Below are 27,975 nucleotides of genomic sequence, written 5' to 3'. Positions count from 1 at the left end.
CATTGTTTGCTTGCTTTTTGTGTTTTTCCTCATTTTCTTTCCTTTTTGATCTGATTTTGATGTTGAATGTACAGATATGTATACTAGAATTATACATGTTTAACACATATTGAATTGCTTGCTATCTAGGGAGAGGATTGAGGTAATGGAGGGAGAAAAATTTGGAACACAAGGTTTTGAGAAGGTGAATGTTGATTCAGAATTATCTTTGTATATATTTTAAATATAAAAAACTCCAATATTTTATTTTTAAGCTTATTTTTTAAAAAAGATGTTTCCCAACTGGGCAACGACTTTATTTCTGGTTCTTTGAAACAACAAAATTGCATCAAGATAATTTAGCTAATGTAATGTATATGTAACATCTGTATGTAGATTATTTTTATGTGTTTGTAAAACCAGACTTAGAGACCAGTTAGGACAACCCTTCATTTTACAGATGAGGAAACTGAGGCTAAAGGAAGTTTAGTACCTTGCCTCAGTTCTTGTAGGGAGTCATAGAGGCACAATTTGAATCCAGATCCTCTGATTCCAATGCCAAATGCCCTTTTCACCATGCCATACTATACATATACTTATGATAACTCAGTCTCATGAAAAGACTGGGAATTCAGATTCCAGGCCTCCATTGTAGAGCATATAACCTGTCTTTTTTTCCCCATCTGTAAAATGAGGATAATTATATCTGTCCTTACCTACTACTTCACAGAGATGTTGTGAAGATAATATACATTAAAGTGCTTTGAAGTCTTGGGAGGAAAGGGACTAAGGGAATCTCAGCTCCCATTAACAGCAGGCTACACAGTGAAATCACCTGAAAGATATACTGACCATGCTCATACAAGTAAGGTGATTCTTTTTTTCATATTCAGTCTCTAGGAATGAAGGGAAGGGAAAATTTCATTCTCCGGCCCCCTTCGCCAAGATTTCCCTTTGGTTATGAGATCATGAGGTCTTGAAAGCTGGAACTTTTTTACTTTACATCTCTAGTTCTTAACACAGTGCCTGGTCCATAGGAAAGGGTGAGATTTTAAAGGGCTTTGAATGCCAGACAGAGAACTTTATATTTGATTCTGGTGGTAATGGGGACTCCCTAGAGTTTATTGATTTGTGGTGACCTTGGTGTGACTAAGTAGAACCTGCATTCTAGGAAAATCACTTTGGTGGCTTAGTGGGTGGGAGTGAGCAGATATCTGAAGCTGGCAGACCCATTAGCATCTAAAAATATGGTAGCTTGGAACTGGGAAATTCCTAGATTGCCAGAACCTTAAAACATACTGTGATCACCAAGGTTATATGGGTTTATATGTAGGGATATGTTTTTTTAAAAAGGCATTTATACTACTGCTTGGTGCCCGGCACGATGGGATGTAACAAAGCATTTCTGCGCCCCATTCTAGTCTCCTGCACCGATCACAATCCCCAAAGGTTCTTCCCCTGAACATACCAGGCAAAGTAAAGAAACAAAACTCAACAACCTTCTGACCGATCAACATTTACTGTCCCTGAGTAGGGATAGAGGCAGCTCACCAGAAGTGGCTGTAACGTGGAATAGGCATTTCTTAATCCTAACTACCAAGGGATAAGAATTCCGAAAAATCCGGGGCTGAGCAGTCCCAAGCAGAATCATTTTGTGTTGGGGTGGAGAGGCTTCTCCCTTCCCCCACGTCCCTTACTCTTCCCACTCTACTAAAGCCTATTTGCCCATTCATTTGCGCATCATCTCCCCGCCTCCTTCTCCTGTGCAGGAGGGGGAGTAGGTCTTACAGGTGTGTGCGGGGGGGGGGGGGCCACCCAAGACAAAGAATGCAGGTGAAAGCCTCCTCCTCAGCTCGGAAGCAGTGGAGTCTGTTTGCCCGATTCTTTCCTCACCCTTCCTCTCCAAGCTGTCCTGGCCGGACTGCTACACTTAAGGGGCTGCGTGGGAGGTCGTAGCGTTCACACTTCTGGTTTTTGATACACACCCACTCACCTCCCCACCCCCGCAAGAAGTCTCTTGTATACCTGTATTGAACCAAGATCCTCCGCCCCAGGTGTGCGCGCGTGTGTGTATGTGTGTGTGTGTACGCGCGCGCGCGCCCACTAGACTGGGAAGTGAATGGGGCGGGGAGGGAAAGGTTGAGGGTGGGGGTGTGGCCCTGGGAATACCGCGGCAAGCAAGGACTCTGGGAACTAACTGGTTTATATTAAAATAGCGTGCCACGTTTTCTCCTCGCTGCCCAATGCAGACGCTCTCCCTCTCCCTCCCCCATCTCCTGGGGGCTGGACAGCCCAGCGAGGCTGGAATAGACTTCCATCTAGCTGCTTAGGGCGGCTCCCGACCATCCTCCTCCCACTACCCAAACCCAGGAGGAGTCCAGCGGCTCCGCTCTCGCATCTTGCAGGAGGAGGGGCTGACCCGTCCCCTCGACGGCCCCTCGGGCATTCGGGTTTCCTAGCCATCTGCCCAGGAGGGCATAGAGCAAAGGGGGAGGAAGGCGTTGTCTTCTCACGCTTCCACCTCGGTCTGTTTTTATTCTTCTTCCGCCTTTACACAGCTGGGTCGTTCTATCAAACCGTCTTCCCAATCTACACGGGACCCTCATCTCTTTAGCGTAGAGCTTCTTCCTACCACTTCAAGACCCGGAGGAAAGGGGTGGGAGGGATGTCACTGAACTCGGGCCCTTCAGACCCCCTGGAATCCTTTAAGAGACAGCTCCAAGAGGCCTTTCCCGATTTCCCCACTGCTAGTGCCTTCCCTTTGAAATTACCTCCAAATTACACTGTGCATTGTGCATGAATATAGCGATTTGTGTGATGTCTCCCGCATTAGAATGTGAGCTTCCTGAAGGCACGTCCGGCCTGACACACACTTGTTGACTGAATCCTTCAAGACTCAGCTCATATCTCACCTTCTGCAAAAGGCAGCCTCGTAATCCTCACCCCCTATTGTTAGTGACTTCCTTTGAGATTACCTCCCACTGAATATATCTTGTTTGTACGTAATTATTAGTGTCTCAAATTCTATCTTCTGCAAGGGGTCTTTCCGGGGTCCTCCTGAACCCTCCCCCCATCCTCCTCCCCCTTGTTTGAGGCTTTTCCTTTGGGATTACACTCCCATCTACCTTGTATGTTTCCTGCGCTTAGTTATTTACATGTTTTTCTCCTATTACAGGGTTAGCTCCTTGAGATCTCGTGTTTTTTTTTTTTTTTAATCCTTAGGATTTAGCCCAATGCCTGGTACATAGGAAAAGCTTAATGAATGCTAGTTGACTAAGAGTCCTAAACTCGGCTCAAAAGCCATCTTCCGCAGGCCTTTCCTTGTTGCCCCCTCCCCCATTATCTTGTTATCTATAACCACCATTACCTTGTACATATCTTGTATGTACATAATTTGTTTCTCCCCCTCAGAAAGAGAACTTCTGTATCCAGGCGCTTAACACTTATATCTTGTCAGTACACAGTGGTTTGCATGTTGTACCTCCATTAGAATGAGAGCCTCTTGTAGACAGGGAGCCCTACTTATGCCTTCCTTTGTATTCCTGGCGCTTAGCACATGGCTAGCACTTCCTAAATGCCCTCAGACTAGCCTGCCTGAATTGCCCCTCGGGCTCAGACTGCTGGAGTAGCCCGATGCGTCCAGAGATCAGCCGGGCTGGGTAAGCTGCACACTCCAGGACCCCTCCGATTTTCTTCCGGCTGCTGGAGGGGCAGAGGCGGCAGCCGCAGCCGAGCCGCCCCCGGGGCCGCGCCGGGCGCCGAGGGGAGGCGCTGTGTGCTCGCTGCCAGGCGGGGCTGGGCTCCGGGCTCCTGGCGCCCCGGGGCTCGGGCTGCTGCTGCTTCTCCTCCGCTGCCTCCTCCCCTTTCCCTTCTCCTTGGCTGGGAAAGTGGGAGGTGGCGCGCGCGCGCGGGCGTGTGTGTGTGTGTGGGTGCAGGGGGGCAGCAGAGAGGAGTCTCCTGCGTGCCGCCGCGTCGTCAGAGACAGACAGACTGACACACACAGAGGCAGCGGAGCTGGGGCGGCATCGGCTGCATCGGCTGCTGCCGCTGCCATCACACCTCCTCCCCGCCACTGCTGCCGCTGCAGTGCCCGCGAACAAAGAGGAGAGGCAGCTCCAGACCGGGAGCAGGGGGCCCCCGGACCCGGGACCCTGCCTCCTCCAGCCCCCTGGCCACGGAGGAGCCGCGCAGGAAGGAGATGGTGGGTGCCTTCTCCCTTGTTCTCTCTCCGCAACACTCCTTCTCCCTCTCCCGCTCTTTCTCCCTCCTCTCCCCCGCTTTCTCTCTTTCCCCGGCTGCGGGCGGAGATGCCTTTCCTTCCCCGGAGCGCAGGAGAGCCGGCTCGTCTTGCCGGCTGGGTCCCTGCGGGCGCCCGGGGATCCAAGAGGGAATTGGTGAGATCCGGGATCTGCGGCAGGGCTTCCGTGGCCGGGGCGCCGGGCTTGGCGTGGGGGGGTCCTCTCCAGGCTTGACCAGCTTCCCTGCGATTCCCGGGACCCCCCACCCACCGGGGGAATCTGTTTCTATGGGGACTGTTATCTCTTTACTTCTCCCGACCCTTTCTCTAATGGGTTTTCGTGTTTTGTTCCCCCTTCCCCCCAATTCTGTGTTGAGCTTAGTTTCGCAACTTAAGGCTACGCATTTATTTTTAAGTCCTTGAAAACTTCCAGCAGTCGTGTTTGTGTGTGTGTGTGTGTGTGTGTGTGTGTTCGTGCATGCATGTGTTTGGCCCCTGCCCCAACCGAGAGGCTCAAGCACAGAGGATCCTATTTAATAAAATCCATATTCTGTGGCTGGTTTCCTCTTTACCCACTTCCCCCATCCCCTTGCCTTGGCTGTTGTAGCTCTTGACCTTTCCCACTTGGAAGTAGCCACGCTGTGCCCCAAACACCTTGCTGTGGGGTGTGTCTGTACGGAGATACAGAAAGTGAGAATGGGGGGGGGGGGGTGTCTGTATAGCACGTCTCTCCTTTCTTGAGTCTGAGTTAATCTGTAAGGATTGGCTTTTGGGGGGTCGGGAGGTGAAGAGAATGAGGGGATGGAGGTGGGGAATGACTTTTTTTTTTTTTTAGACAAACTCAGTGGTCGAATTTCCTATTCTGCCAGCAGCTCTGTAGCCAAAGATTCCCCATCGTCAGATTCACAATTATTTTTGCCCGTTGTCTTGAATGGAATTAGGGCAAACAGTTTAAACAAACAAGCAAACAACAAACAAACAAAATCTGTGTATTTGAGAGTTTGTAAATGATTGCTCAGGAGGTGAAGATTGGTATAAATTGCTGCTGTTGTAATTTATAAACTTTTAAATCAATCTTTTCAGGGATATCCTTGGCATTTGGTCTTAGAATCCAAAGAATTGACCTTTTTTTAAATGAGAACTATTACATAAACTCATTGTTAAGACTAGATAAGAAACATATGATTTGCAGTTGCTTATTGGCTAGAGATCTTACTGCTGTAGTGGTCAATAAAAGTTGGGTTCAAATCTAGTCTTTGATGCATACTGCCTGTGCTCCTAACTTAAGTTATATCGCTTCTTCCTATTCCAGACAAACTTCTAATTCTAGAAGTTGCAGACAAGTGGCTAATCTGCATCAGGGAAGGGGTTCCACTTTGGGATTGCCCTTGCTCATGAAATAACAGCCCTAGACCTCATAACTGGAGCCAGTTTATCACAAGTGATCACAGCAGCAGAATTTGTTAAACTCTAAAGTGGTTTGAAAATTGGAGCTTTGTTGGATGTCAATGGTAATTTCAGGTAAAGAAAACTTTAAATTGGCATTTGTTTAGCTTTACATTTGAGCCAAATACAGCAGTTAATAGCACTATGATGGTCAAAGAAATTATCTTCTTTATTTCATTTCATAAATTGCATTTATTATAGAAATCTTTCTGTAATAAGCACTTAATGGATATTACAAAACAGTGTACTTCTAAATAGCTTTAGGGATTATTTTTGAATTGTGTAGAAATCTTCAGAAAAAAATTGACTCACCTTTATTGGAATACTGTTCAGAAGCAAAGCAGACTCCATTAAAAAAAGAAATGAATGTTTTAGTTCTTGGCCTGTCTTTTATAGATCCATATGCTAACCAATCTGGAAAGGACCTTAGAGACCATTTGACTTGAAAGTGAGGAACTGAGCCTGAGGAAGGCCAATGAGGTTCCCAAGATCACATAGGGATTTAACAGTTTTAAATTAAACTAATAATATAATTTATCATAACTTAAAGTCAGCTTCTTTTATCTAAATGAATTTCTTAAAAAGTAAATGCTTGATTAGTGAACAAAAGTAAGCTTGTTAGTAGCAGAATTGGGATATAAGCCCAGCTCTCAGGATCATGGTGTTCTTTTTAGTAACTATGATGCCTATTGATGAACTCATTTTAAACTTTCCCCCCAGATCACAATATTAATTATTTATTTTTTTCTTTTTTTCCCTCCTCTACCTACCAATTCCAGAGGAGACTCTGAATAGGCATGGATGTTACATGAATCATTTTAAGGGAAGTGAACAACTATGAAGGCTTTTTTCTCAGTAAACTAGATAAAGATGGATGAATCTGCCTTGTTGGATCTGTTGGAATGTCCCGTGTGTTTAGAACGACTGGATGCTTCTGCAAAGGTCTTGCCTTGCCAGCATACGTTTTGCAAACGATGTTTGCTGGGGATTGTCGGTTCTCGAAATGAACTAAGATGTCCAGAATGCAGGACTTTAGTGGGCTCTGGAGTTGACGAGCTACCCAGTAACATCTTGTTGGTTAGGCTATTGGATGGAATCAAGCAGAGACCTCGGAAACCAGGTGCCAGCAGCGGGATTAACTGCACAAGTGCTCTAAGGGTCCAAGGCAGTGCTGTTGTGAATTGTGGCTCAAAAGATCCCCAAGGAGGACAGCAACGAGTGCAGGCCCGGAGTCCCCCGGTTCGAGTAAGTAGCCAAGAAACAACTAGTTGGTGAATCATAATAAGTACATGGAGGGCTAGAGCTCTCTCTTAGCTTCCATTTATTCATTAAGAAAACAAGTGCTTTTGAAACTGGTGGTAAATTATCTATTTCAAAATATCTCAATATCTTCTATATGTGTTCTCAGCTAAAGTAAGTTTTTGGGGGGTAATTATGAAATTATTCAAACATAATTGAAAAGAGTGTTGATTACGTGTGATTGTGGTTTATTTTGATTTTAACTTTCTTTGATTACATCTGTCCGGAATAGAGAATCAGCCCAATGACATTATTTTCTGCTTCTAGTTGTGGTGGTGGTTTGGTTTTATGAAAGCATGCTACTGTATTTGTAGGAGGAGTTCTTAACAGACCACAGCCACAGGTAGGTCAGTTTTGTTGCCATGGCAACAAAATGTCATTCTGGACTGCTCAGAGGCTGTGGACAATCTAGTCACATGCTTTTTTGTTTGTTTTTGTCTTACTGAGAGTACAATAAAGTTAATTTAGCAAGATCCTTTATTAGGGGTTGGGTATAGGCCCGAGTTGAAGCTAGAAAAAAATTTTAAATGTAACTCATAATGTGACTGCCTAAGACTTGAAAACAACCAAGGAAAAGGCATTTATTAAGTACCTATTAAGTACCTAAGATAAATGGCTCAGTGGTTAGGACTAGATAAATGGCTCAGTGGTTAGGACTAGGCCCAGGAAGACCTGAGTTCAAATCTAGCAGGTACTAGCTGTGTGATCCTGGGTGAGTCACTTAAGCTCTGTTTGCCTTCATCCTCTGGAGGGGAAATGGCAGACCACTCCAGGTCTTTGCCAAAATCCTGGGTCACTGGTGACATAAAGAATCAAACAAGACTAAACAGTACCAAGAAGCCAAGAGCTGTGGTAGACACTAGCAGTGTACAGATTTTGAAAGTGAGATTGTTCCTGCCTTTGATGAGCTTAGGATCTGAGGGGACCTGGAGAAGACTTGTATAAAATACTGGGTCTGGAGTTAAATGTCCTGAAATCGAATCCTAGTGTGGCCATATGATACCTGTGTGAGGTTGGGCAAGTCACTCTCTGCTTATCTATAAAATGAGAGTTTGACTAGATGATCCCTAAGGTCCCTTATAATTCTACATTTATGGTTTTATGAAGTTTGATACAAAATAACTTTTTGGGGAAGTTCCTATAGGCTGGGCATATCAGGAAAGGCCTGAGCCTGTCTCTTTGAAAAATCAAGTGTATTTCTTAGGAATAAGCCATTTTATTAGGTAAGGTCAGAAGTCAGAGTAATGATACTATCTTGTCATAAGATAGTATAATATATGTATATATTTTTTCCCTATTTTTTTTGTAAAGGTAGAGAAAGTAGTTAAGTAAATAGTTTCATTTGTAAATACAACAAACTATTTTAGAAATTGGCCAAATTGTAACTGATACAGTTTAATTCAGTTATTTTTGCTTATGAATTGTACAGTTGATAGGATCTTAGATTTAATGCTCCTTGAGTTGATTTTGTAATTGAGCAAGTTGAAGACCAGAGTTATTTTAACCCTTGAAGATTTATAAGTCCTTTTCTTCCCAACAACCCTGGTAAGGTAAGTAGAACAATTTTTAAAATCTCTGTTTTACATGTGAAGCAACTGAGGCTCAGAGAGATGAAATGTCTCCATCCAAGTTTACACAGATGTTAAGTATCAAAATGGACTCGATTCCAGGTCTCAACTGGAACACCTGTGCTTTTCCCCCCACAGTAGAGTGCCATGTCTGTTATTGTAACCTTCCATTGAAAAATAATGCACTTTGTAGTTTCTTTTGTAGTTTCCTTTGACTTACTACAGGAATGCTTCATCTCGCAGGCATTAGATAATATAGATTTCACCTAGAGTGGATGAGGAGCAGCTGGTTGGACTGCAGTTGGAACAAGATGTGGTTGTTGCAAGCACTAGGTTGCTTCTGCAGCCATCCCCCAGGGGATGGCCCAGGTTTAGAAAGCTGATCCTTTGAACCCATCTCTGGCAGACCGTTTGATGATCTTTTCTTTTGATTCACATTTTAACATTTCTTCGAGAGAGAGAGGGTGATCCTTTTCAGTATTTGGAGCCCATGTGCTATGGATTAAATAAATACACAGGTCCCCTCAGCACTCTTCTTGGCATTTGTTTATTTCCTGGACTCTTTCAAGAAAAATTCTGCAGGAAACAAGGCATGAGGAATTTCACTCATGAATATTTTAACTGGAGAACCAGTCATCACATTGATCATTTCTGAGACACCTGACCCAGGTCTGCTTCCTTTAATGACAGGGGAGATTAGCTTCTTTGGAAAGGTTTTGTTTCACTCTTAATTAGACTAGTGGAGGGATAGCTTCTGGCTATGAATAGAAAGTGTCTTTGTTGTTTACACATCACTTTACATGTTAGGAGGAATGCTCTGAATGTTTGATCATCGGTAAAAAGAATTTAGAGGAGAGGGCTCAAGTATTCAATTCAACAACTATAAGACTTAGAGCTAATAATTTACAGCCTTGGTTTTTTTTGTAGGGGTGGAATCTGCTACGAACCTTCATTGACCTAGAGCTGGAAAGGACTTCTGAGGTCCTCTAGACTAACTCCTTTATTTGGAAGATGAGGAAATAGGAGATTCAGAGTGGGGAAGTGGTTTGCCTCAGGTAACACTGGCAGAAAAGTGGGTGAGCAGGTATTCAGACCCATGGCCATTAACTCCAAAAGGCAGCATTCCTTCCAACTGTACCTTGTTATCTCCCTACATAATACACCCACACCATTCACCGTGTTTTTGAACTGCTAAGGTATTTCAGCTATGCATTGCTGTGTAAACAGTTGTTAGTATTTATGGCAGCAATACCTGTTAGTGGTTGACAGTATTTTCCTAGTTTTTACAATTTTCATATTTTATGACTACCTAATTGTGGTCTCTTCTGGGATAAGGCTAGCCAAGAACCTGAGATTTTATCAGCATAGGAATTCCTGGTATGGGAATTCCCTCCTGCAGAGCAGATCAGAAACATATTACTTAGTAAATAAATTACATGGAGTGACATGATGCACATAGGGTAAAGGTGACTTGACTTGTGTCACAGAGGCAATAAATATCACAAGTGCTATCAGAACCCAAGGTTCTCCTGAACCTGAAACCAAGTATATTGTATATTAACTTGTGATGTCTTTACATGGAGAAAAACTGTTTTTTAAAATTTATAATAGCTTTTTAATCTTTCAAAATACATGCAAGGATAGTTTTCATTGTTCACCTTGAAAAACTTTGTGTTCCAAATTTTTCTCTTTCCTTCCCCATTTCCTTCCTTCACTAGACAGCAAATAATCCCATATAGGTTCAATATGTACAGTTCTTCTAAACATATTTCCACATTTATCATGCTGCACAAGAAAAAATCAGATCAGAAAGGAGAAAAAGAAAAAGAAAAAAACAACCAAACAAACGGCAACAACAAAGATAAAAATACCATGCTGTGATCCCCACTCAAGTCTCCATAGACCTCTCTCTCTGGATGAGGATGGCTCTTTCCATCACAAATCTAAGAAAAATTGTTTTTAAAGAAACTTATCTTGTTGATTTCTACAACTTGGATACAGTAGTAGAGATAGATAAAAATGGAAGTAAAATATGTTGATTTTATTGAAGTAGAATAATCGGGAAAAGTCTAACTCAGATCCTCCCTCATACACATAATATGATTGTGGAGAAAGTCATTTAACGTCATCATTTTACTCCTCTGTGCCTCAGTTTCTCCATCTGTAAAATGAAAGTGTTGGGCCTGATGATTTTTAAGGTCACTTCTAGGGCTATATCTGTGTCTGATAAGGGATGACAAGTATTTCAGTACTTATCAGGCTAACCACTTCTGCTTAAAATAACTCTTCCTTAGTAGTTAACAGTACTTTTTGTATTCAGAATAAATACCGTCAGAAATGCATTCTATTGGATGAATGTTTTCTAAACATTTGAATAATTTTTGAGAAAGTAAGGTTGCTTCTAGCCCTAAATCTGGGCCTGATAAAGGATGACAAGTATTTGAGTACTTATGACAGCCACTTCTGCTTAAAATACCTCTTCCTTAGCAGTTAACGGTACCTTTTGTGCAAAGAATTTAGAATTTAGAATTTAGTTCAGAATAAATAGCGGTAGAAATACATTCCGTTGGATGCATGTTTTCTAAACATTTTAATAATTCCTGAGAAACAAGAAGTCGCAGTTTGTGGATGGAGCGGGGCTGGCACATGTACCCATAACACAGCTTCTCGAGCAGACTCAATGAGAGCGCCATCCTGCCAAGGATGCACGCTTGTCAGAAGACGATTTTACGTGACAGCGCGAGCAGCGCGCGCTGTTCCCGCGTGTTGTAGCTCAGCTGAAAGTGACAACACTTGGAGCCTCGCGTTAGTTTGTTAGCAAGCGATGTCCCAGTTTGTCCCTTGTGGCTTTCTCACGCCCTTGCTGAGAAGGGCGACTTTTATCGGCAGATCTGAACATCTCCGATGTGTTCTGCACATCTCATTTCCAGAATTGGACTGGGAGCTCGGTCTAAAAACAGACCCAGGACAAGGGAAACGCGGAATCGGCTTTCATTCTTGCCCTAGGGGAGGGAATGGTCATTGACTGGGTTGGGGGCTGACACCTGCAGGGGCCTCCAGGGAAGGATCTTTCCCTTTCTTCAGGATAACAGACAGGACTGGGGGCCTCGGAGTCAGAGGCCGTGGAGCTTGCGCAAGTGCCTCAGTTTCCTCAAAACACAAGATTCCGGCAGATAAGCTTTACGGTTCCTTCCAAGTCTAAACCTAGGTGGTGCAGTGGATAGAAAGCGGATCCGGGAGCGAGGAAAATTTTTTTTTTTTTTCCTGAGGCAATTGAGACTTTCCCAGGATCACATTCTCCCTCCCCACCCCCCAGGCAATTGGGACTTTCCCAGGATCACACTGCTAGAACGTGTGATGTCATATTTGAACTCAGGTCCTCCTGACTTCAGGGGCGGTGCTTTAGCCACTGCGCCACCTACCTGCCCCACTTTCTCTTTTCTTTTGCCTGTTGCATTATGATAGCTAATGCATCTCACCTTCTTCTGTGCCATAAGTGTTGATTGCTGGGCTCCGAATCAGGAAAACTCATCTTTCTGAGTTCAAATCTGGTCCCAGATATATAACCCTATTTGTGCGTCTGTAAAATGAGTTGGAGAAGGAAATGGCAAATCCTTTAATATTTTTACAAAGAAACCCCCCCAAAAAGGGTAGAACAGAGATGGAATAGCAAGAAAGTGTGGAGGGAGGGGTGTGACTAAGGTAGTCTTTATCCTTAAGGAGTTTACACATGAATATTTAAGGAATAATTCATTAGTAAACTATATAAAACTATATAATATGTATATGTATTTAACTATAACTATATAAAAACAATAATAAACTATTTAAAACTATGTTATATATATATATATATAAAACTATAATTAGCTATAACTAAATATAAGTAGTAAACTATATAAAACTAATATATAACTATATAAAACAGTAAACTATATAAAACTATATTATATATAACTATAAGATAGTAGTAAATTATATAATATATAAACTATAACTATATGTAAAACAGTAAACTATATAAAATTATATAATACAGAATTATATATAAATATAATGAATATAAATATATATAACATATAAAACTACATATTACTATATAATATATATAACTATATATAAAATAGTAGTAAACTATATAGTATATATAACTATATATAAAATAGCAAACTATGTGAAACTAATATATATAACTATGATATATATATAACTATATGTAGTATATATAACTATATATAAAATAGCAAACTATGTGAAACTAATATATATAACTTTATGATATATATATAACTATATGTAGGTATATATACTATATGTAATAAACTATATAGAACAAGAAGAGAGACATTATGAGGACATGATTTGAATTTGAAAGTATTGAACTTAGAATCTGTGTGACTTTGGATAGGTTATAATTCATTTGGCTTCAGTTTTTCATCTACAAAGTGAGCAGGTTGGAATTAGATCTGCAGTGTGATGGTAAATGTTTTAACAACCTGCTCTCCAAAATATACAGGACGTACTTTAAAATTTAATCTGCATTATTAACATTTTCTCCAACATTTTCTTAAACCTAGATTAAACAACAACCACCACCACAACTGGGAAATCAGGCATTCTTCTTGTAGCCTTTGCCAGTTTCCAAGGTACAAATGCTCACAGTGAAAATTTAACACTCAGCTCTCAGGAGGAGCTGTCTCTAACACACCATGGGCTAAATGACTCTCAGGAATCCTTTCAATTCTAAATCTTGAGCCTATCATTAGGGGTCAAATAAATGTTATGGCCAACAACAGTAATAGTTTACAACATCATAATTTATAACACAAATTGTGATAATTTAGGACATAGAAGGCACATTCTTCACAACAGCTTTGTGACATTGGAAAATTGAGTGTGATTATCCTCATTTTGTAGATGAGGTCTTGGAGACTCAGTGTGTGGAAGCTAGAATTTTCAAGAGAAAATGGTCACTGGGATGATTAGTTAAGGCTTAGTGAAGAAATTGAGATGAAGAGATGGACTTTGAAAGATGGGATTTGAATAGATAGAGGAGAGTTGGGAAGGGACTTTAGGCAGGGAACGGAGGTGAAGCTGCTATTTTACTCCTGACTCTTAGAATGCCAACCTTTGCTCTGTAGTCCACTGTGGCTCCCACCTTTGCTCCATAGTTGTGGCTCCCTAGTCTCTTTCTCTTAAATTTACCAGTTTCATTCCATAAGGCAATGGCATTTAAAATATCTTCTCTGTGTCCATGAAAACACGAGTGATAACCTCTCATTCACCCTTCTGACGGCCCCTCAGGAATGTATGTAGCCATCAGTGCCAAGCCAAGAGGAAGGCAGGGGTTGTTTCCTGAATGATGGCATATGGGTATATGTAAATATAGCCATCTTAAAGATAGATGTGTGAGCGAGCTCTTCAGTGGAAGCTGGAAGGGAACGGAGGTGCCATTTCAGATGGATGACAGCAGCAGTAAGCAGTAAATTACTTGAGTTGTGAAACGGAGAAAAGTAAGCAGTAGGAGGGCTGGAAAATGAATTTTTTAGCTGCATTAAATATAGTACAGAAAGGCAAGGACTGTTAAGTTTTAAACGTTTTTCTATTATTCTAAGGAAATAAATATTTTAAAATATTTTTTAAAAAATCTCCTCCCTAAATATACATATATGTAAAATATATAATGAATATAATAATTCATGAGGGAATATGAATTTTTATTATTTTTATTGTTTATTTAGCAACTGTCTCCAAGTAATAAGGAATCACTTTTATTCTTTTGAAACTTAGAAGTAAGAGTCTAATTTCAGAGGCTTCTATTATATTTGATTGCTTCTGGGATCCATGATTCATTCTTGGATGGGGAAATAGCTACTTGAGAGATGAAAGACCTCATTCAGACGCTTATTAGCTGAGAGACCTGGAAAAATGGTTAAATCTGCCTCAGGTTCCTCATTAGCAAAATGGAATACCTCATAGGGTTGTTGTGGCCATCATATAAAGTACCTGAAAGCATCTTGTAAATGTCAGCTCTTCTTCTTGTTACTGATCCCCAAGTGGATCCGCTCTAACCCTTGGATGCACAGGGTTCCTGTCTATCATTTTTTTTCCCCAGAGTTCACTGATGGCATCCCTGACTCTGTACCACTTCTCCTTGTAATGGATTCTTCATGGTGTATGGCATCCTGTTTCCTCTCTCTCTGGCCCTATCATGTAAATATATCTCCACTCACTTGTCCATTTAATGAGTGGCTACAGTTAATGAATGGCTGGGACTGAGGATAGTTCTTACTTGGGAGCTAGCCCTCTAGTAATGAGTTTCAGGACTTAGATGAGTTGGTCCAAAGGGAAAAGACATAGTTTGTTCCCTGTATCATATCTCAAGCTTTTCCAATTTGATCTCCAGCATCACCTCTGAGAATACAAAGTCCTCTCCATGATGAGAAATGAGCAATATCTAGTTTTAAATTACAAAAGACATCTCAGACAACTTTTAGAGAGTGATCAAGTTTAAAGCTAATCTTTCAAAGACCAGTTCTTTTTAAAATTTTTATTAAAGTTTTTTATTTTCAACATTGACTCTTGAAAAATCTTGTGTTCCGATTTTTCCCTTCCTTCCCCCCATCCCTTCTCCTAGATGGCAAATAATCCAATATATGTTAAATATGTTAAAATATATATTAAATATATTATATATAATAATGTAGATATATTTTAAATTTTATACATTAAATATTACATGTTATATATTATATTATATATTAAACATGTTACATATAATCACATGTTAAATATAAAATATATTTTGTATATTTTAATTATTTTATATAATAATATATTATGCATAATATATATTAAATATATAAAAATACTTTAAAATATATATTAAATATATAATATACTAAATTATATATATTAAATTGTATAAATATATATACATATTTATACAGTTATCTTGATGCATAAGAAAAATCATATCAAAAAGAAAAAAATGAGAAAAAATGCAAACAAACAACAAAAAGAGTGATAAAGCTATGTTGTGAGTCACCTCAGTTCCCACAGTCCTCTCTCTGGGTGTAGATGGCTCTCTCCATCATAAGATCACTGGAACTGGCCTGAATCATCTCATTGTTGTAGAGAGTCGCATCTATCAGAATGGGTCATCATATAATCTTTTTTGTATACAATGAAAGATCAGTTCTTTTAAAAAATGTTATAGGGTCACAGAGGAACTTGGGAAGGATACCAAAGACAAAATTCACTCATCTCCAATTGGGGAAGAAATTCTCCTCTCTAACTCCATTTCTTTCTTCTCTATTCTGTGCTACTTGACTCTACACTAAGGCTCAGAACTTTGGCTAGTACTATTAATTCATAAAGCTTAATTATATATTAAATATGCTTTTATGGGCCAGTCTGAGAGTGTAATTCTCATTAATACCTATTTTTTTTGGGGGGGGAGTTCCCCCCAATGTTCTGAGTTCCAAATTGAATTTTTGAGTCATAACCTATTGGGATAATGGAGGAGTTAGTTACCTATTATATAAAATGCATTTTAAATTACATATTGTATATGTGAGAATTTTTATCCTTTAGTTATTTTCTTTTTTTTCTTTTTTAGTTTTAAATTAAATGTAGGAATAGATACCGGTTTTTGTTTTTTTGTTTTTGTTTGAGAGGCAGTTAGGGTTAAGAGACTTGCCCAGGGTCACACAGCTAGAACGGAATAGATACTATAATTCAAGTGATCTGAATCCTGGGTCTTTTAGCTTGGTTCCTCTATTTAGCTTCAAAAGCTTCAGAATGGACTCTTATTAATAAATGACAGATATGATTTGGAGTATTCTGAAAGTGAATTTTAAGGAAAGCAAATATATATTCTCCTGTCGGTGAGAGAGACTTTTAGGTCTCATCTTATGTTCTTATGCTTTTTATTTATACTTGAGAGATTTTTTTCCTCTCTGGATGACACTGAGAAGATTATAGTTCCTGAAGAAGGCATAATAAATTCCTGGTCCAGTTATCTGTGTATTGAATATTTCTATATTTAGAGCTCTTTCTTATAACTGGAAATTGGATATCTAGTTATTGCATTTTCCAGCAATTATTGTATGCAAGATTTTGGGAATTCAATGACAGTAATGTATTTTACTGTGTTTTATCTCATTCTCAAGAACCTAAATGTTTTAATTTATAAAGAGTACAGATTGATAATTTGGCTTATCAAAAATAATCTTTTAAAACAAAATATAAAGTAAGAAAGGAATCTGACAAAAGGTGGTCATATAGTTTTTAAGTCTCTACCAAGCTTTATTGCTGTACACATTTCAGTATCTCAGAGTTTTTGTTGCCAGAAAGTTTTTTTCTTGTATTAAATATAAATCCCCATGGCTTCAACTTAATCACATTTCCTCTTGTTCTGTTCTTGGTGGAAAAGAAGAGTTTGATCACATGCTATCCTCCATATCTGCAAAAATTCATATTAAGATTCCATCTCTCATCTCTCCTTTAGGCTAAATAACTCCATTTTCTTTTTATTTCCTCTTAGGGCCTATAATGATTTTTGGTTTCTGTCCCTTGGATTTTCTCCAGTTCTTTGCACATCTTGCTTAAGTTTCTGTCTGGTAGAGCCCCAGGACTGTAATAAAGTTCTGACTAAGGTTTAGGACTGTGGAAGGATTATCACATGGCTCCCCTGCACTTTCCCACTTGCTTTTATATCTTAATGTCCTCTGTGTGGCAACGGAGGGAAGAGCTGTAGATTGGGAGTTGGAAGTCTTGGGTTTGCGTTCCCACTCCTCCAGCCTTGAAAGTGGGTGAAAAATGGGTGGGTGGGTGGGAGGGAGGCAATAATGTTTGCCCTGTTTATTTACCCCTTTGTAAGGCTTAAAGCCTGGGATGAATGCAAATTATTATCATTATTGGGAATGATCTTTTTGAATGACTTCAAGATTTATTCCAATCTAGCCCAACCTGAATTGGAACAGCAAATCCCTCTCCAGCATCTCAAACATCTGGTCATCCTGCCTCTCCTGGATGATCTCCAGTGATCAGGAACTCATTACTCCTTGAAGCTGCCCATTGCATTTTTGAACAGACCTCTCTATTAGGAAGTTTTTCCTGACTTACACTGAGCTGAAATTTGCCTCTGCAGCTTTCCCTTGTTCCCAATTCTGCCTTCTGGGGTGAAGGCAAACGAATCCAATCCCTGTTCCACATGACAGCGATGAATGACCTGAGAACAGCTGTCCCGCTCCCTGAAGTCTCCCCCTTTTCTCATAAATATCCCTGGTTCTTTGCACTTATTCTCCTAAGGGCATATCGTCAAGGTTTTGAAGGATCCTGGACATTCTCCTTTAGCCAGCCCTTTCTAAAATGTGCCAGTAGGGCTGAACAGAGTTCTCTAGGTCTGGTCTGCTCTGAGCAAGGGACATTGAGATTCTCACAGGCCTCCTGGATGCTTCTTAGAGGAATTTAGCCCATAGTCCCATTAATTGTAATATAAAATATGACTCCTGGGGGAGTCTTGCTACTGACTAATGGAAAATATGACATAGTTAACCATAGCATCATCAAATTCTAGAGACAACATGTACTTATAAAATAAAATTAAACCTACTGGCTATGGATGAAGGGAATGGAGGAATAAGAAAAATGGAAAAAAAAAATCAAAAAGTTCTTTTCCCTCCAAGAAGTCCCCTTCACTTCCACCCCCTCAAAAAACATCACAGACTCCTAAGGTTTCATAAATTCTCTCTCTGTAAGACAAGGAAGAGCTGGGAGTGTGAGGAAACAGAATGTAGCATCAGTAAATTGGTCCCAGGAGGCCCTTTATAAATTTTTGTATCAGACTGCTGGTCATAAAAATGAGAGGGAGAAAGAGAAGATTATCAGCTGTATTTCTCTGTTCAAGTTATTCCTTGAGATGCTTAATCTAGAAGGTAGTTTGAAATTCTTATAGAAATTTTAATGGAAAAAATGAATGTTAAAATTTTATTTTATATATAATAGGGGAATATTTAATTAAATCAATAAAATATATTAAAATATGAATGCAGAAGACTTTTGAGTACTTGGTTCCATTATTTTCTTAAGAAGAGACAAAGTCTGATATAGACAGAGAATCAATAGTGAACTCAACTTTTTATCACAGAGTAAATAGCATGGAAGTGTGGGAAATTCAAGGAAATGAATTTTTTTTTTTTGTTCTGAACCTGTGACTTTATTGCTGCAAGGAGCTCTTAGGGAGGGAAAAGCAGTGTTGATTGATGCCTGCTGGCAACTAGCCTGCCAAGTTGTCACTTTAGTGGCTCAGGCAGTGACATAGCTAGAGGCCTGGACTTAGAAAGACCTGAATTTGAGTCCCTACCTCAGACTCTCCTTAACTGTGTGACTCTTACCTTAATCTCTCTAAATTTCCACCTTTGCAAAATTGGGATAATAAGGAGGTTGCTGTGAGCATGTTGGTACCTTGTTTGCAAGTTCTTAAGTTTTTTTCCATTCATGATCCCTTTTTTGCTTTAGAAATTTTTAAGAGACCCCAGATATATAGGTATATAAAATAGGGATAGAAATCAAACATTTACTGATAATAAATCATAATTTTGTGACCCTCACATTTAGTTATGAGACCCTATGGGGGTGTCTCAATCCACAGTTTTAGAAGCTGGGTTCTAGAGCACTTCAGAAGGTTGCCAAGAATCACAGCTGGTATATGTCAGAAACAGGCCTTGAACACAGAGTTCCTATGTCATTTTACCTCCAGGGGGAAAAGTTCGTATGGTTTGAATAAAATAATTTGGGTTTTTTTTTAAAATGTCACTGAATAATTTTTTTGTTAAGAATGAGAATGGCATTTGAATTAGGCAAATATATATATTTATATATTCAGAACGCTATTTTATTTTTCCCTTTTATTTTAAGCATCATCTTTCCTACAGAACACAGAATATTGTAGCAGTCATGTGCTAGAGAATCCAGGATTTATGATTGGGCAATTAAACAATAACCGCTTTTCTCCATTGCTTTAGGGTGAGAAGAGCAATTTCAGTTTTTGACACTATCGTAATTTAAAAGTTGCCATGAAATTGCTTTTTAAAACTTTGTTTTTCCTTTGGATATTATGTTCTTGGATCAACAGTAATGGGAGTAGTAGTGGTGGTGGTATTGGCAGTGCTGGTACTGGTAGTATATATATAGTTTGCTGTGCACTTTACTTAGGCTATCTCAGCCCTCACCGTACCCCTGAGGTGGGTAATTATTGACTTAGACTCTGGAAAGTGTCTGGGCTAACAGGATGTCACTATATCTCTTAAAGGAGAAAAGCCCAATTTTAGTAGACTTAGGAATGGGTTCCTTCTGTCCCTTATGAGTAAGTCTTTGCCTTGGGCTCACTGTTTGTGAAAGGAGGGCAGCAGGAAAACTTAATCACCCGGAAAACTCTACAGACAAGACTTTCAAATGTGAAAATGCAGTTTATTTGGACGTAGTAGGCTTGGCTTGAGTATATACTGAATCCATCCTCACCTTACACGCCCAGAGGCTCTCCTCCTGGGGTTTGTGGGCAGCCTAGCAGAGTCATTGTTCACTGGGAGAGACAGAAACCCTAACTTCCAGTCTCCTGTTGGCATATGTACTTGTTTGGCACAAATGTATTTGATCAAAGGTTGTGTGAACGGCATTTAGGAGAGAACGACGAGTATGTAAAAGCTATGGCAAATATCAGCGATCATAAAAGTAAACAGAAGCATGGCGGCCTGAGCGGGAGGGGAATGGGCTTGCTTCTCAGACAGATTGTGTTTCATGGGGAGGGAAGCCACTTTGTTCCCGTCACCGACGTGGCATTTCTTACAGGTGAGGTCACTGAGCCTCCCAGAGCCGTGGCCTTTCATAAAATGGGGATGTGGCCGCTCCTGGCATTCCATTTCTCAGTCTGTAAAGCACACTTTGACATACCTGTGCCTTCAGAGCCGACCTACCAGGCTTTGTGAATGGACAATAAGACAGTAGGCTTCTGTTGTTCAGGTAGCCTGTTTAAGGACAAAAGGACTATTCACTCCTGCTTGACTTTCAAGTTGTTATAATGAAGAAGGGGAGGGCTGATCCCTCTGTTTTGTCCATGGCTGCTTCAGTGACGCCTTAAACAAGTCACTGCAGGATGCATGTGGTTCTTGGGACCCGGTGCCTTTTAGGAACATGATTCTTTTTTCTTCTTGAGACTTGGAGGATGAAAGGACTTGAAGAAATGATGGAAGGATCAGGTTCTTTGTTGTGGCACATGCAGGGAATCACCACTTTGAAAACTTATTTTGAATAGATATGGGTGTTAACGTTTTCCTGATAGAGATATATAAGTTTATTGAAAAGAGTAATTGGGGGTAGCTAGGTGGTACAGTGGATAGAGCACCAGCCCGAAAGTCAGAGGGACCTGAGTTCAAATTCGACCTCAGACACTTAATTTTCCTAGCTGGGTGACCCTGGACAAGTCACTTAACCCCAGTTGCCTCAGAGGGGGAAAAAGAAAGAAAATAGTAATTGCTCCATTGCTATTAATATAGAAACCCTGTTTGACTCAAAGAAGGTATTTAATAAACAATGATTCATTCATTCATTGATGGATTGCTTTGTGCTCTGAACCTTTAAATTAGCAAGGAGAATACAGTATTTTGAACTCCAGGAACTTTAAGTGTGAGAATTACCTCTGCCACTTCTATCAGTTCCATTTATTACTAGTCTACCCCAATGCCTATCTAGCAAAACACTGCATATAACCCAGTGCTGAATAAAGCTGATGGTTCTTGCCAACCTACTAGTTGTTTGAAGACATGATTTATCCAGAACCATGTATCTAATAAGGTCCAATGGGAATTGGGTCTTCCTGGCTCCCTGCCCACTACTCTAACCATTATCCTCACTGCTATATTCTCATCCACACAACTGATTTGGTGGTTAAATGTTCTTTTTTTTAGAAGCAATTGTCTAAATTTTATTACTTTTTCTTTCTAAATTTCTTGTTTCCCATGCCCTACTCCCCAGGTTAATTCTTCTTAGAATGGTTTTTTTATTGGAAGTAGCAAAAATATTTTAGGGAATTTTGTCATGATCTATGCTTATTTAGCTAATGAAATACTTTAAACTATTCCTGGGGACTCAGGAATACAAATCTAGACAAAGGAGGTGTTTCAGAGGACACGTGTAATTTGGACTCATTGAGTCTGACCTAGAGGTACCATGTTTTAGAGTCAGTTCTAGGGTAGACACGATGATAGTGGGAAAGGGTAGAATACAGTTGGACCTGCTCCTGCTGTAGAGTTGGCCTTTACCTCTGTGGTCTAGTTGAGCGGGAAGCCTGTCTTGATCCCTTTGACTTCTAGAAACTAAAAAAGGCCTTGTGACTCTCCTTAAGAACCTCTGGGTCAAGGGGCCTCTAGATGGGAGACATCCCACACCCAGCATTCCACATAGGTGGATTGTTGACTTTGCCATTAAAGCCTAGGAAGGAGAGAAGTCAGGCTTTTTTCATTATTATTACACTAGACTTTTTCTCTAAGTTTGTGAAAAAAAAATCTTATTTGACAAACAATCTGGAATTTTTCAAAAGGATGAGATAGGCTGAACCTATGATTTCATTAGCTGGGGGATAGCTCTGTTCCTGCAGATAGGTTGTAAATGATGTCTTTGAAAGTTGCCTGAGGACATGAAGAGATGGGTGGAGCAGTGGTTGGAGACCTAGGTCTCGAGTGGGGAAGATCTGGATTTAAATCCGGGTCAAATGGCTTTCCCAGAATCTCATAGGATTTGAAGGCTGGGGTTCTCTTCACTATTCCTACTAATTCCCAACAAACCATGTGTATATTGGAGTCCAAGCTTGATAAACTTTTCCAGTGTGGGAGAGTTTCAAGCAGAGATTCCCACTGCAGGAATCAGGTTAAAATATAATCAGGGACATATTTAACAAAATGTATAAAATACAGTTGAACCTAGATAACATTAGCAGGTGGTCTCCCAAGTCATCATTGCAGCCAAGAAGGATACTTGTCGTGTTCTCCAATTTCACATCGCTGGTTTAGAATCCAGAGACCAGATGGTATCTGCCCAGTGGTATCTGCACAAATGGATGAAGGCTCATGGCTAGAAAGTTGGCTACCAGATTTGGTGGAGGAGGGAGGAGGGAGGAGGGAGATAAGCAATTTATGAGATGTGTACATTCACATGCACATATGTGTGTGTGCGCATACAAATTCTGGCCAGTCATCCAGCAACGTGTGTTAACCAGCTGCCTTGTGCCAGGCGCTGGGTTGAGATCTAGAGATACAGGGGGAAAATGAAGTTACATTCTATCAACACATCCTCATGTATGTACATTAGTACTTCAAGGATCTGTGATTTCAGTGGTGGGATTAATTTCTCCATTGACACAAACTAGATCCATTCTCTGACCTGGTAGAGAGAATTCAAAAACTCAGAGTCATTTCTGTGCTACTGTGAGCCAAGGTATTGCAGGTACTTCTGCATTCTCATGTTCTCGTTCTCTCTCTCTCTCTCTCTCTCATCCCTCCGCCTCTGTGTCTCTTCTTTTCTCCCTCCTTCTTTCTCTCTCCCTCTTTCTCTTTCTCTCTCCTTTTCTCCTTGTCTCTCTTTCTCTCCTTCCCTCCATCCTTCTCTACCTCTCTCCTTCTTTCCCTACTCCCCTCTCATTTTTGTCGTCTCCCCCCTCCACTCCCTCTCTTCCTCCTTTTCCTTTTCCTTCTCACTCTATCTTTCACTTTTCTAGAAAAGTAGACTTGCAGCATGGTCTCAAGCTCTATTTTTTAAACTTTTGGATTTGGACGCAAGTACTTAACCGATAATATCTATGCCCTTTGGCAATTTTACCTTTCCTGATGTTTTAAGGTAGCTTTTAATGACTTTACAGAAGAGGGACATTTTAAAAATATATTTTGGAAAAATAAAATACTATTGAAAAAATATATAATTTGTTAAACTCAAGTACTTAGCACAATTTAGATTGTGTTTCTTGGTTCCTTAGTCAAGGAAAATTGAGATTTATCATTCCTGCCACAGTTCAGGGCGTAGTAGGGACTAAGCTTTTTAAAGTGCTCTGCTTCATGATCCCAAGAAATTCTGTCTTTATTCACCTAATTGGAGGTACCTAATGAGTTCCTCCAACTCATTCCTTGTTTTGTAAGATTCATGAGAGACAAACCCCTTTCTCTTTGCTAATTGAATCCCTCCTCTTTGTCAGAGATGGAGATGGGCGTCTAAATTCTTAGCGTGGCTTGATGCTGTTAAGCAGCACTAAGACTTTTGGGACGTCCTCTATGTAATAAGTAAAATCGCTTGAAATATACCTGCATTGAGACCCATAAACAGGACCCCAGTCACGGCGTCCCGGAAGTGACACCAGCCGGGCTTAAATGTCGACATGCTTTCTTTGGCTTGGGGAGTCTGCCAGAGGAAGTCACAGCTCACTGAGAATTTTCCACCCTTCCCTGGGAGAGCCTAACAGGTGAAAGAAGACTTGGGTGTGTGGTTTTTTTTTTTTTTAAACACTAAGTTCTTAAGAAACACTATCCTGATCCTTTACAGTTTCTTGGTAGCAGCTGGGATTTCTGTGCACAAGGAGAGGAAAGTTATATTCACTGAATGATTTTGCAGGAATCCCAGGGAGGAGAAGCTTCATCCCCAAGTAGATCCACATCTCTATGTCTACAATGCTCTGTGGCTGTTGCTTAGAGCTCATAATGCTTGGCCTGGGAATTAGGGCTTGTTTCCTCTCAGTTACTGCTCTTCCTGTTGGACTTCTCTTGAATCAGCCTCTTCTTTCCCCTGTCCCCCAAAGCTTATGTACCCCCTTTTTCCCTTCTGGAGGTGGAACTCCCCTCTACCTTTATTGCCACATCCTATTAATCTCAGCTCTGCCTAAGAGTGTTCCATACTGCATTACTGCATCATTTAGTAAATTTAGCAGTCATTTAGTAAATACTTCTTTTGTGTTGGGTCCAGTGCTAAGTGCCTGGGACTTCAAAGAAAAAGGAAAAATAGCCTCTGCATTTAAGGAGCTTATATTCTGATGGAAAGAAAAAGTAAACAATAAGTAAGTAAAGATAAATATATTACTTATGGGTAACTTTAGAGGGAAAGGTTTTAATAGCAAGAGAGGATACCCAATAGGACCTTCATAAGCATGCATAGTATATAATATAATGTACTTTTATAAGTATAAGTGGATCTATCTATCTAGGCAGAATTCCATTTCACCTTAGAGACTCACCCAGACTGTCAGTCTCTTTATTAAGTACTCTTCTGTATCTCAAAAAGGAAGTACCTTTAAGCTTTTCTCTACCATGAGCATAGGTTCTTAACATTTTATGCAGTTTGGATGGGGTCCCTTCTAAAAGTAAATGCTAGTTAGCTAATTCGGAATAGACCAAGTTAATAGGAATTCATACCAATCAAATGTAAGCTTGATGTCTGAGGAAAATGCCCTTTGGCATTTTGGCTATAATCATAATGACAACAACAACAACAATAATAACTAGCACTTATATTTTGCCATAAGATTTGCAAAGTGCTTTTCAAATATCTCATTCCACAACAATTATGAGAGGTAGATGCTATAATTATCCCCTTTTTACAGATAGGGAAACAGAAGCAGAGAGAAGTCAAGTGATGTGCCCAGGATCACATAGCTAGTAAAATATCTGAGGCCTGACTTGTGCCCTGGTTTTTCTGACTCCAGATCCAGCACCCTATTTGTTGTCTCTGGATATCTTTTCCCCCAAAATATTTTTACCCTTTATTTCATGATCTTGAAATACATGGCTTTATAAAGGTTTATAGATATGATATATTTATGTATCTAAAACTGTATATATTGATATACAGTTAGCAAATATTAAAGAAAACAAGCTCCTGGACCCCAGGTTGAGAATCTTTGCTTGGAGGGATATCGATTGTCCAGCTACTCCAAACTGTTAAGATGAGATCAGAAATTCTTTAGATTCTCTCCCTATTGCCCAACTTCTGTTTTACCATAGTTGGTAGGATTTTAATAATCTGGCCCTCTCAAGTCTTGCCTCACTTTTCCATAGTTGCCATTTACTGCATTATCTAACCCCCAAGAAGCCCCTTTCTTTGCTCTATCACTGTCCCTATCATTGAACTCCTGTACCTAAGGTTCTGGTTATTTTCTGTCGATTTCCATCCATCTGTATCAGACATTGGCAGATTGAGGGAGTGCTCACAACTATTTCTTCAGTTCTGTCCATTTCCCACTTATCTAGCCCTCTATATACCATGAGATACCATGGGATCAGATTTCTACCATTTTCTGACCCAGACTTCTGAGGCCCTCCAGTTTCTCCCTTCCTTACCCGGGTCTGCCTGCTCTCCTCCTGCACCCTGTACACAGTTTCTGCTTACTGGAAAATTCAGGCTTCATTTTCAGACTTTATTCTGGAGAATCCAAATGCTTGGAACATCTTCCCTTCTCTAGCCGACTGTGTTCTGTAACCTTTAAATTGGAACGCAGTGTGGCTACTAAGCTCTAATTTGATTTTGTGCAGAAAAATAGAAAGCAACATTAACTTTAATAGCTTTCCTTCCTAACCCATAAACACAGTGAAATGCTCACTTTTCTCACTTTCATTTTTAGATGGTTACTCTAGGAACATTTGGTGAGATTTTCATATTTAATGGAAAATTATTTTATGGGGGGAAGAAGTTTGGATGGGGTTCCTTCTAAAAGTAAATGCTAGTTAGCTGATGCGGAATAGACCAAGTTAATAGGAGTTTATACCAATCAAAATGAAAGTTAAAAAATTAAATTTATGCCTTATTAATTTGTTTGGTAGGGAAGTAAAGAACAAAGAATTGCAAGCAGTACTTTAAAATCAGCTGTAATTAATTGCATGTGCAAATTCATCAACCAAAATTGGGAAGCAATTAGTCTAATTATGTTGAAAATATAGTTGTCTGCTCAAATAGATAATCACGCCCCCAGGCCTGCCCAGTTCTAGTCCCATCTTTACCCCTCCTGCTAGTTCAGACATGTAGGGGTTTCTTTGACATTAAGCATGACCCATTCATTTTCTGTGGATCACAGCATCATGTCGAGTATGGAAATGCTGAATTTATACATGCCCTCAGTTTGGAGTTTGGTCACTATGATCTCTTTAATATAGATGATGCTTTTTCAAAATATATAACTAAAAGTTTATATATAATATATAATAAATAGTTGAGTGACATCCTCCCCGCTCCATTTATTCTATATTTATTTTTATCTCTTTTGCATTTAGTATAAATGTACATGTCTTTCTCCTGCCCCCTGTAAAATATAAGCTTCCTTAGAGCAGGACTAAAGATTTCATTTTTGTTTTTATATCTCCAACACCTAGTACCCTCACTGACACAAAGCAGGTCCTTAAAAATGCTTATTGAATTGAATATGTAAATTAGAGGGAATGATAATGTTTAGCTAAGAGAAGACTTTGGAGCTTAAGAGGGAAAGTGATCGCAGCAATCAAGTATTGAAGATTGTTAAAAGAGGGAAGTCTTGCTCCCATGGCCTTGAAGGCAGAATGAGGAGGCATGGGTGGAAGATACCAATAAGCAAATGTGAGCTTGATGTCTGAGGAAAAACTTTTTCAGTTACTAATGTTTGAAAATGGAATGGGCTAGAAAGTTGGTAATTTCCCCCTCATCGGAGGTTTTTCAGCAGAGATTGATGACCACTTTTTAGGCAGGGATTCCTTTGATATGTGACTTAGACAGTCACTGATATTCCTTCCAACTCAGATTCTGTGATAAAATAGCTGGCTACTCAGAGGAAAAAGAACAGTATTGTACTTTTAGCCAAGTTTATTTCAAATATTTTTGATAGGTAGGCTTTCTTTTATTAAATGAATAAGTGCCTTTCCCTTCTGGTTTGAAATAAGATCACTACAGTTGAATCCTTCAGTGATTATAATCATTTTTTGTTTCAAATTATAATCTCACTAAGAATTTACATTCACATGTCAGGGTTTAGAGACTGTTTTCCTTTAGTCCAAAGAAAATGGATCCTGAATCTGAATTCTATTATTATTTTCCACCTATGTGTCAAGTCATATTGCCTTTTTGGCCTTCAGCTTTCCTCATCAATGAAATGACATAGTTGGGCTAATCCTTAATAAAATGCTTACTTTGTGCCAAGTACTGTGCCCACCAACTCTTGAAATAGAAAGAAAAGAGGGAAATGGTAGCTACCCTCAAGGAACTTACATTTTAATGGACCTGTTGGTCTTAAATCTTAGATGTATGGTGCATGCTTTACTAGCCCTTATTTTTTTTTTTTCCACAGATGAGGAAACCAGTGTTCACAAAGAATGACTTGGAATACATTTCAGAACCACCGCAATATTTAAAATTAAAATGAATGGTCACCCACTGCATTTATGTATC

The 27,975-nt window shown here is 39.9% G+C and overlaps 1 protein-coding gene across 1 annotated transcript in view; it reads left to right on the top strand.

Annotated features, from left to right (window-relative positions):
• Window positions 1-3,887: 3,887 nt before the first annotated feature.
• Window positions 3,888-27,975, top strand: part of SH3RF1 (SH3 domain containing ring finger 1) — a 202,018-nt gene continuing 177,930 nt past the window's right edge. The window contains exons 1-2 of the mRNA XM_051966162.1: window positions 3,888-4,180; window positions 6,442-6,907. Coding sequence (XP_051822122.1) covers window positions 6,533-6,907 — 375 coding nt within the window. The 5' untranslated portion in view covers window positions 3,888-4,180; window positions 6,442-6,532. The remainder of the gene's footprint in view (window positions 4,181-6,441; window positions 6,908-27,975) is intronic.

This window comes from Antechinus flavipes, chromosome 6, assembly GCF_016432865.1.
Source record: "Antechinus flavipes isolate AdamAnt ecotype Samford, QLD, Australia chromosome 6, AdamAnt_v2, whole genome shotgun sequence".
NCBI lineage: Eukaryota > Metazoa > Chordata > Mammalia > Dasyuromorphia > Dasyuridae > Antechinus > Antechinus flavipes.
The sequence above is the reverse complement of the archived record's forward strand: the minus strand, read 5'-3'. Positions and strand labels throughout refer to the sequence as shown.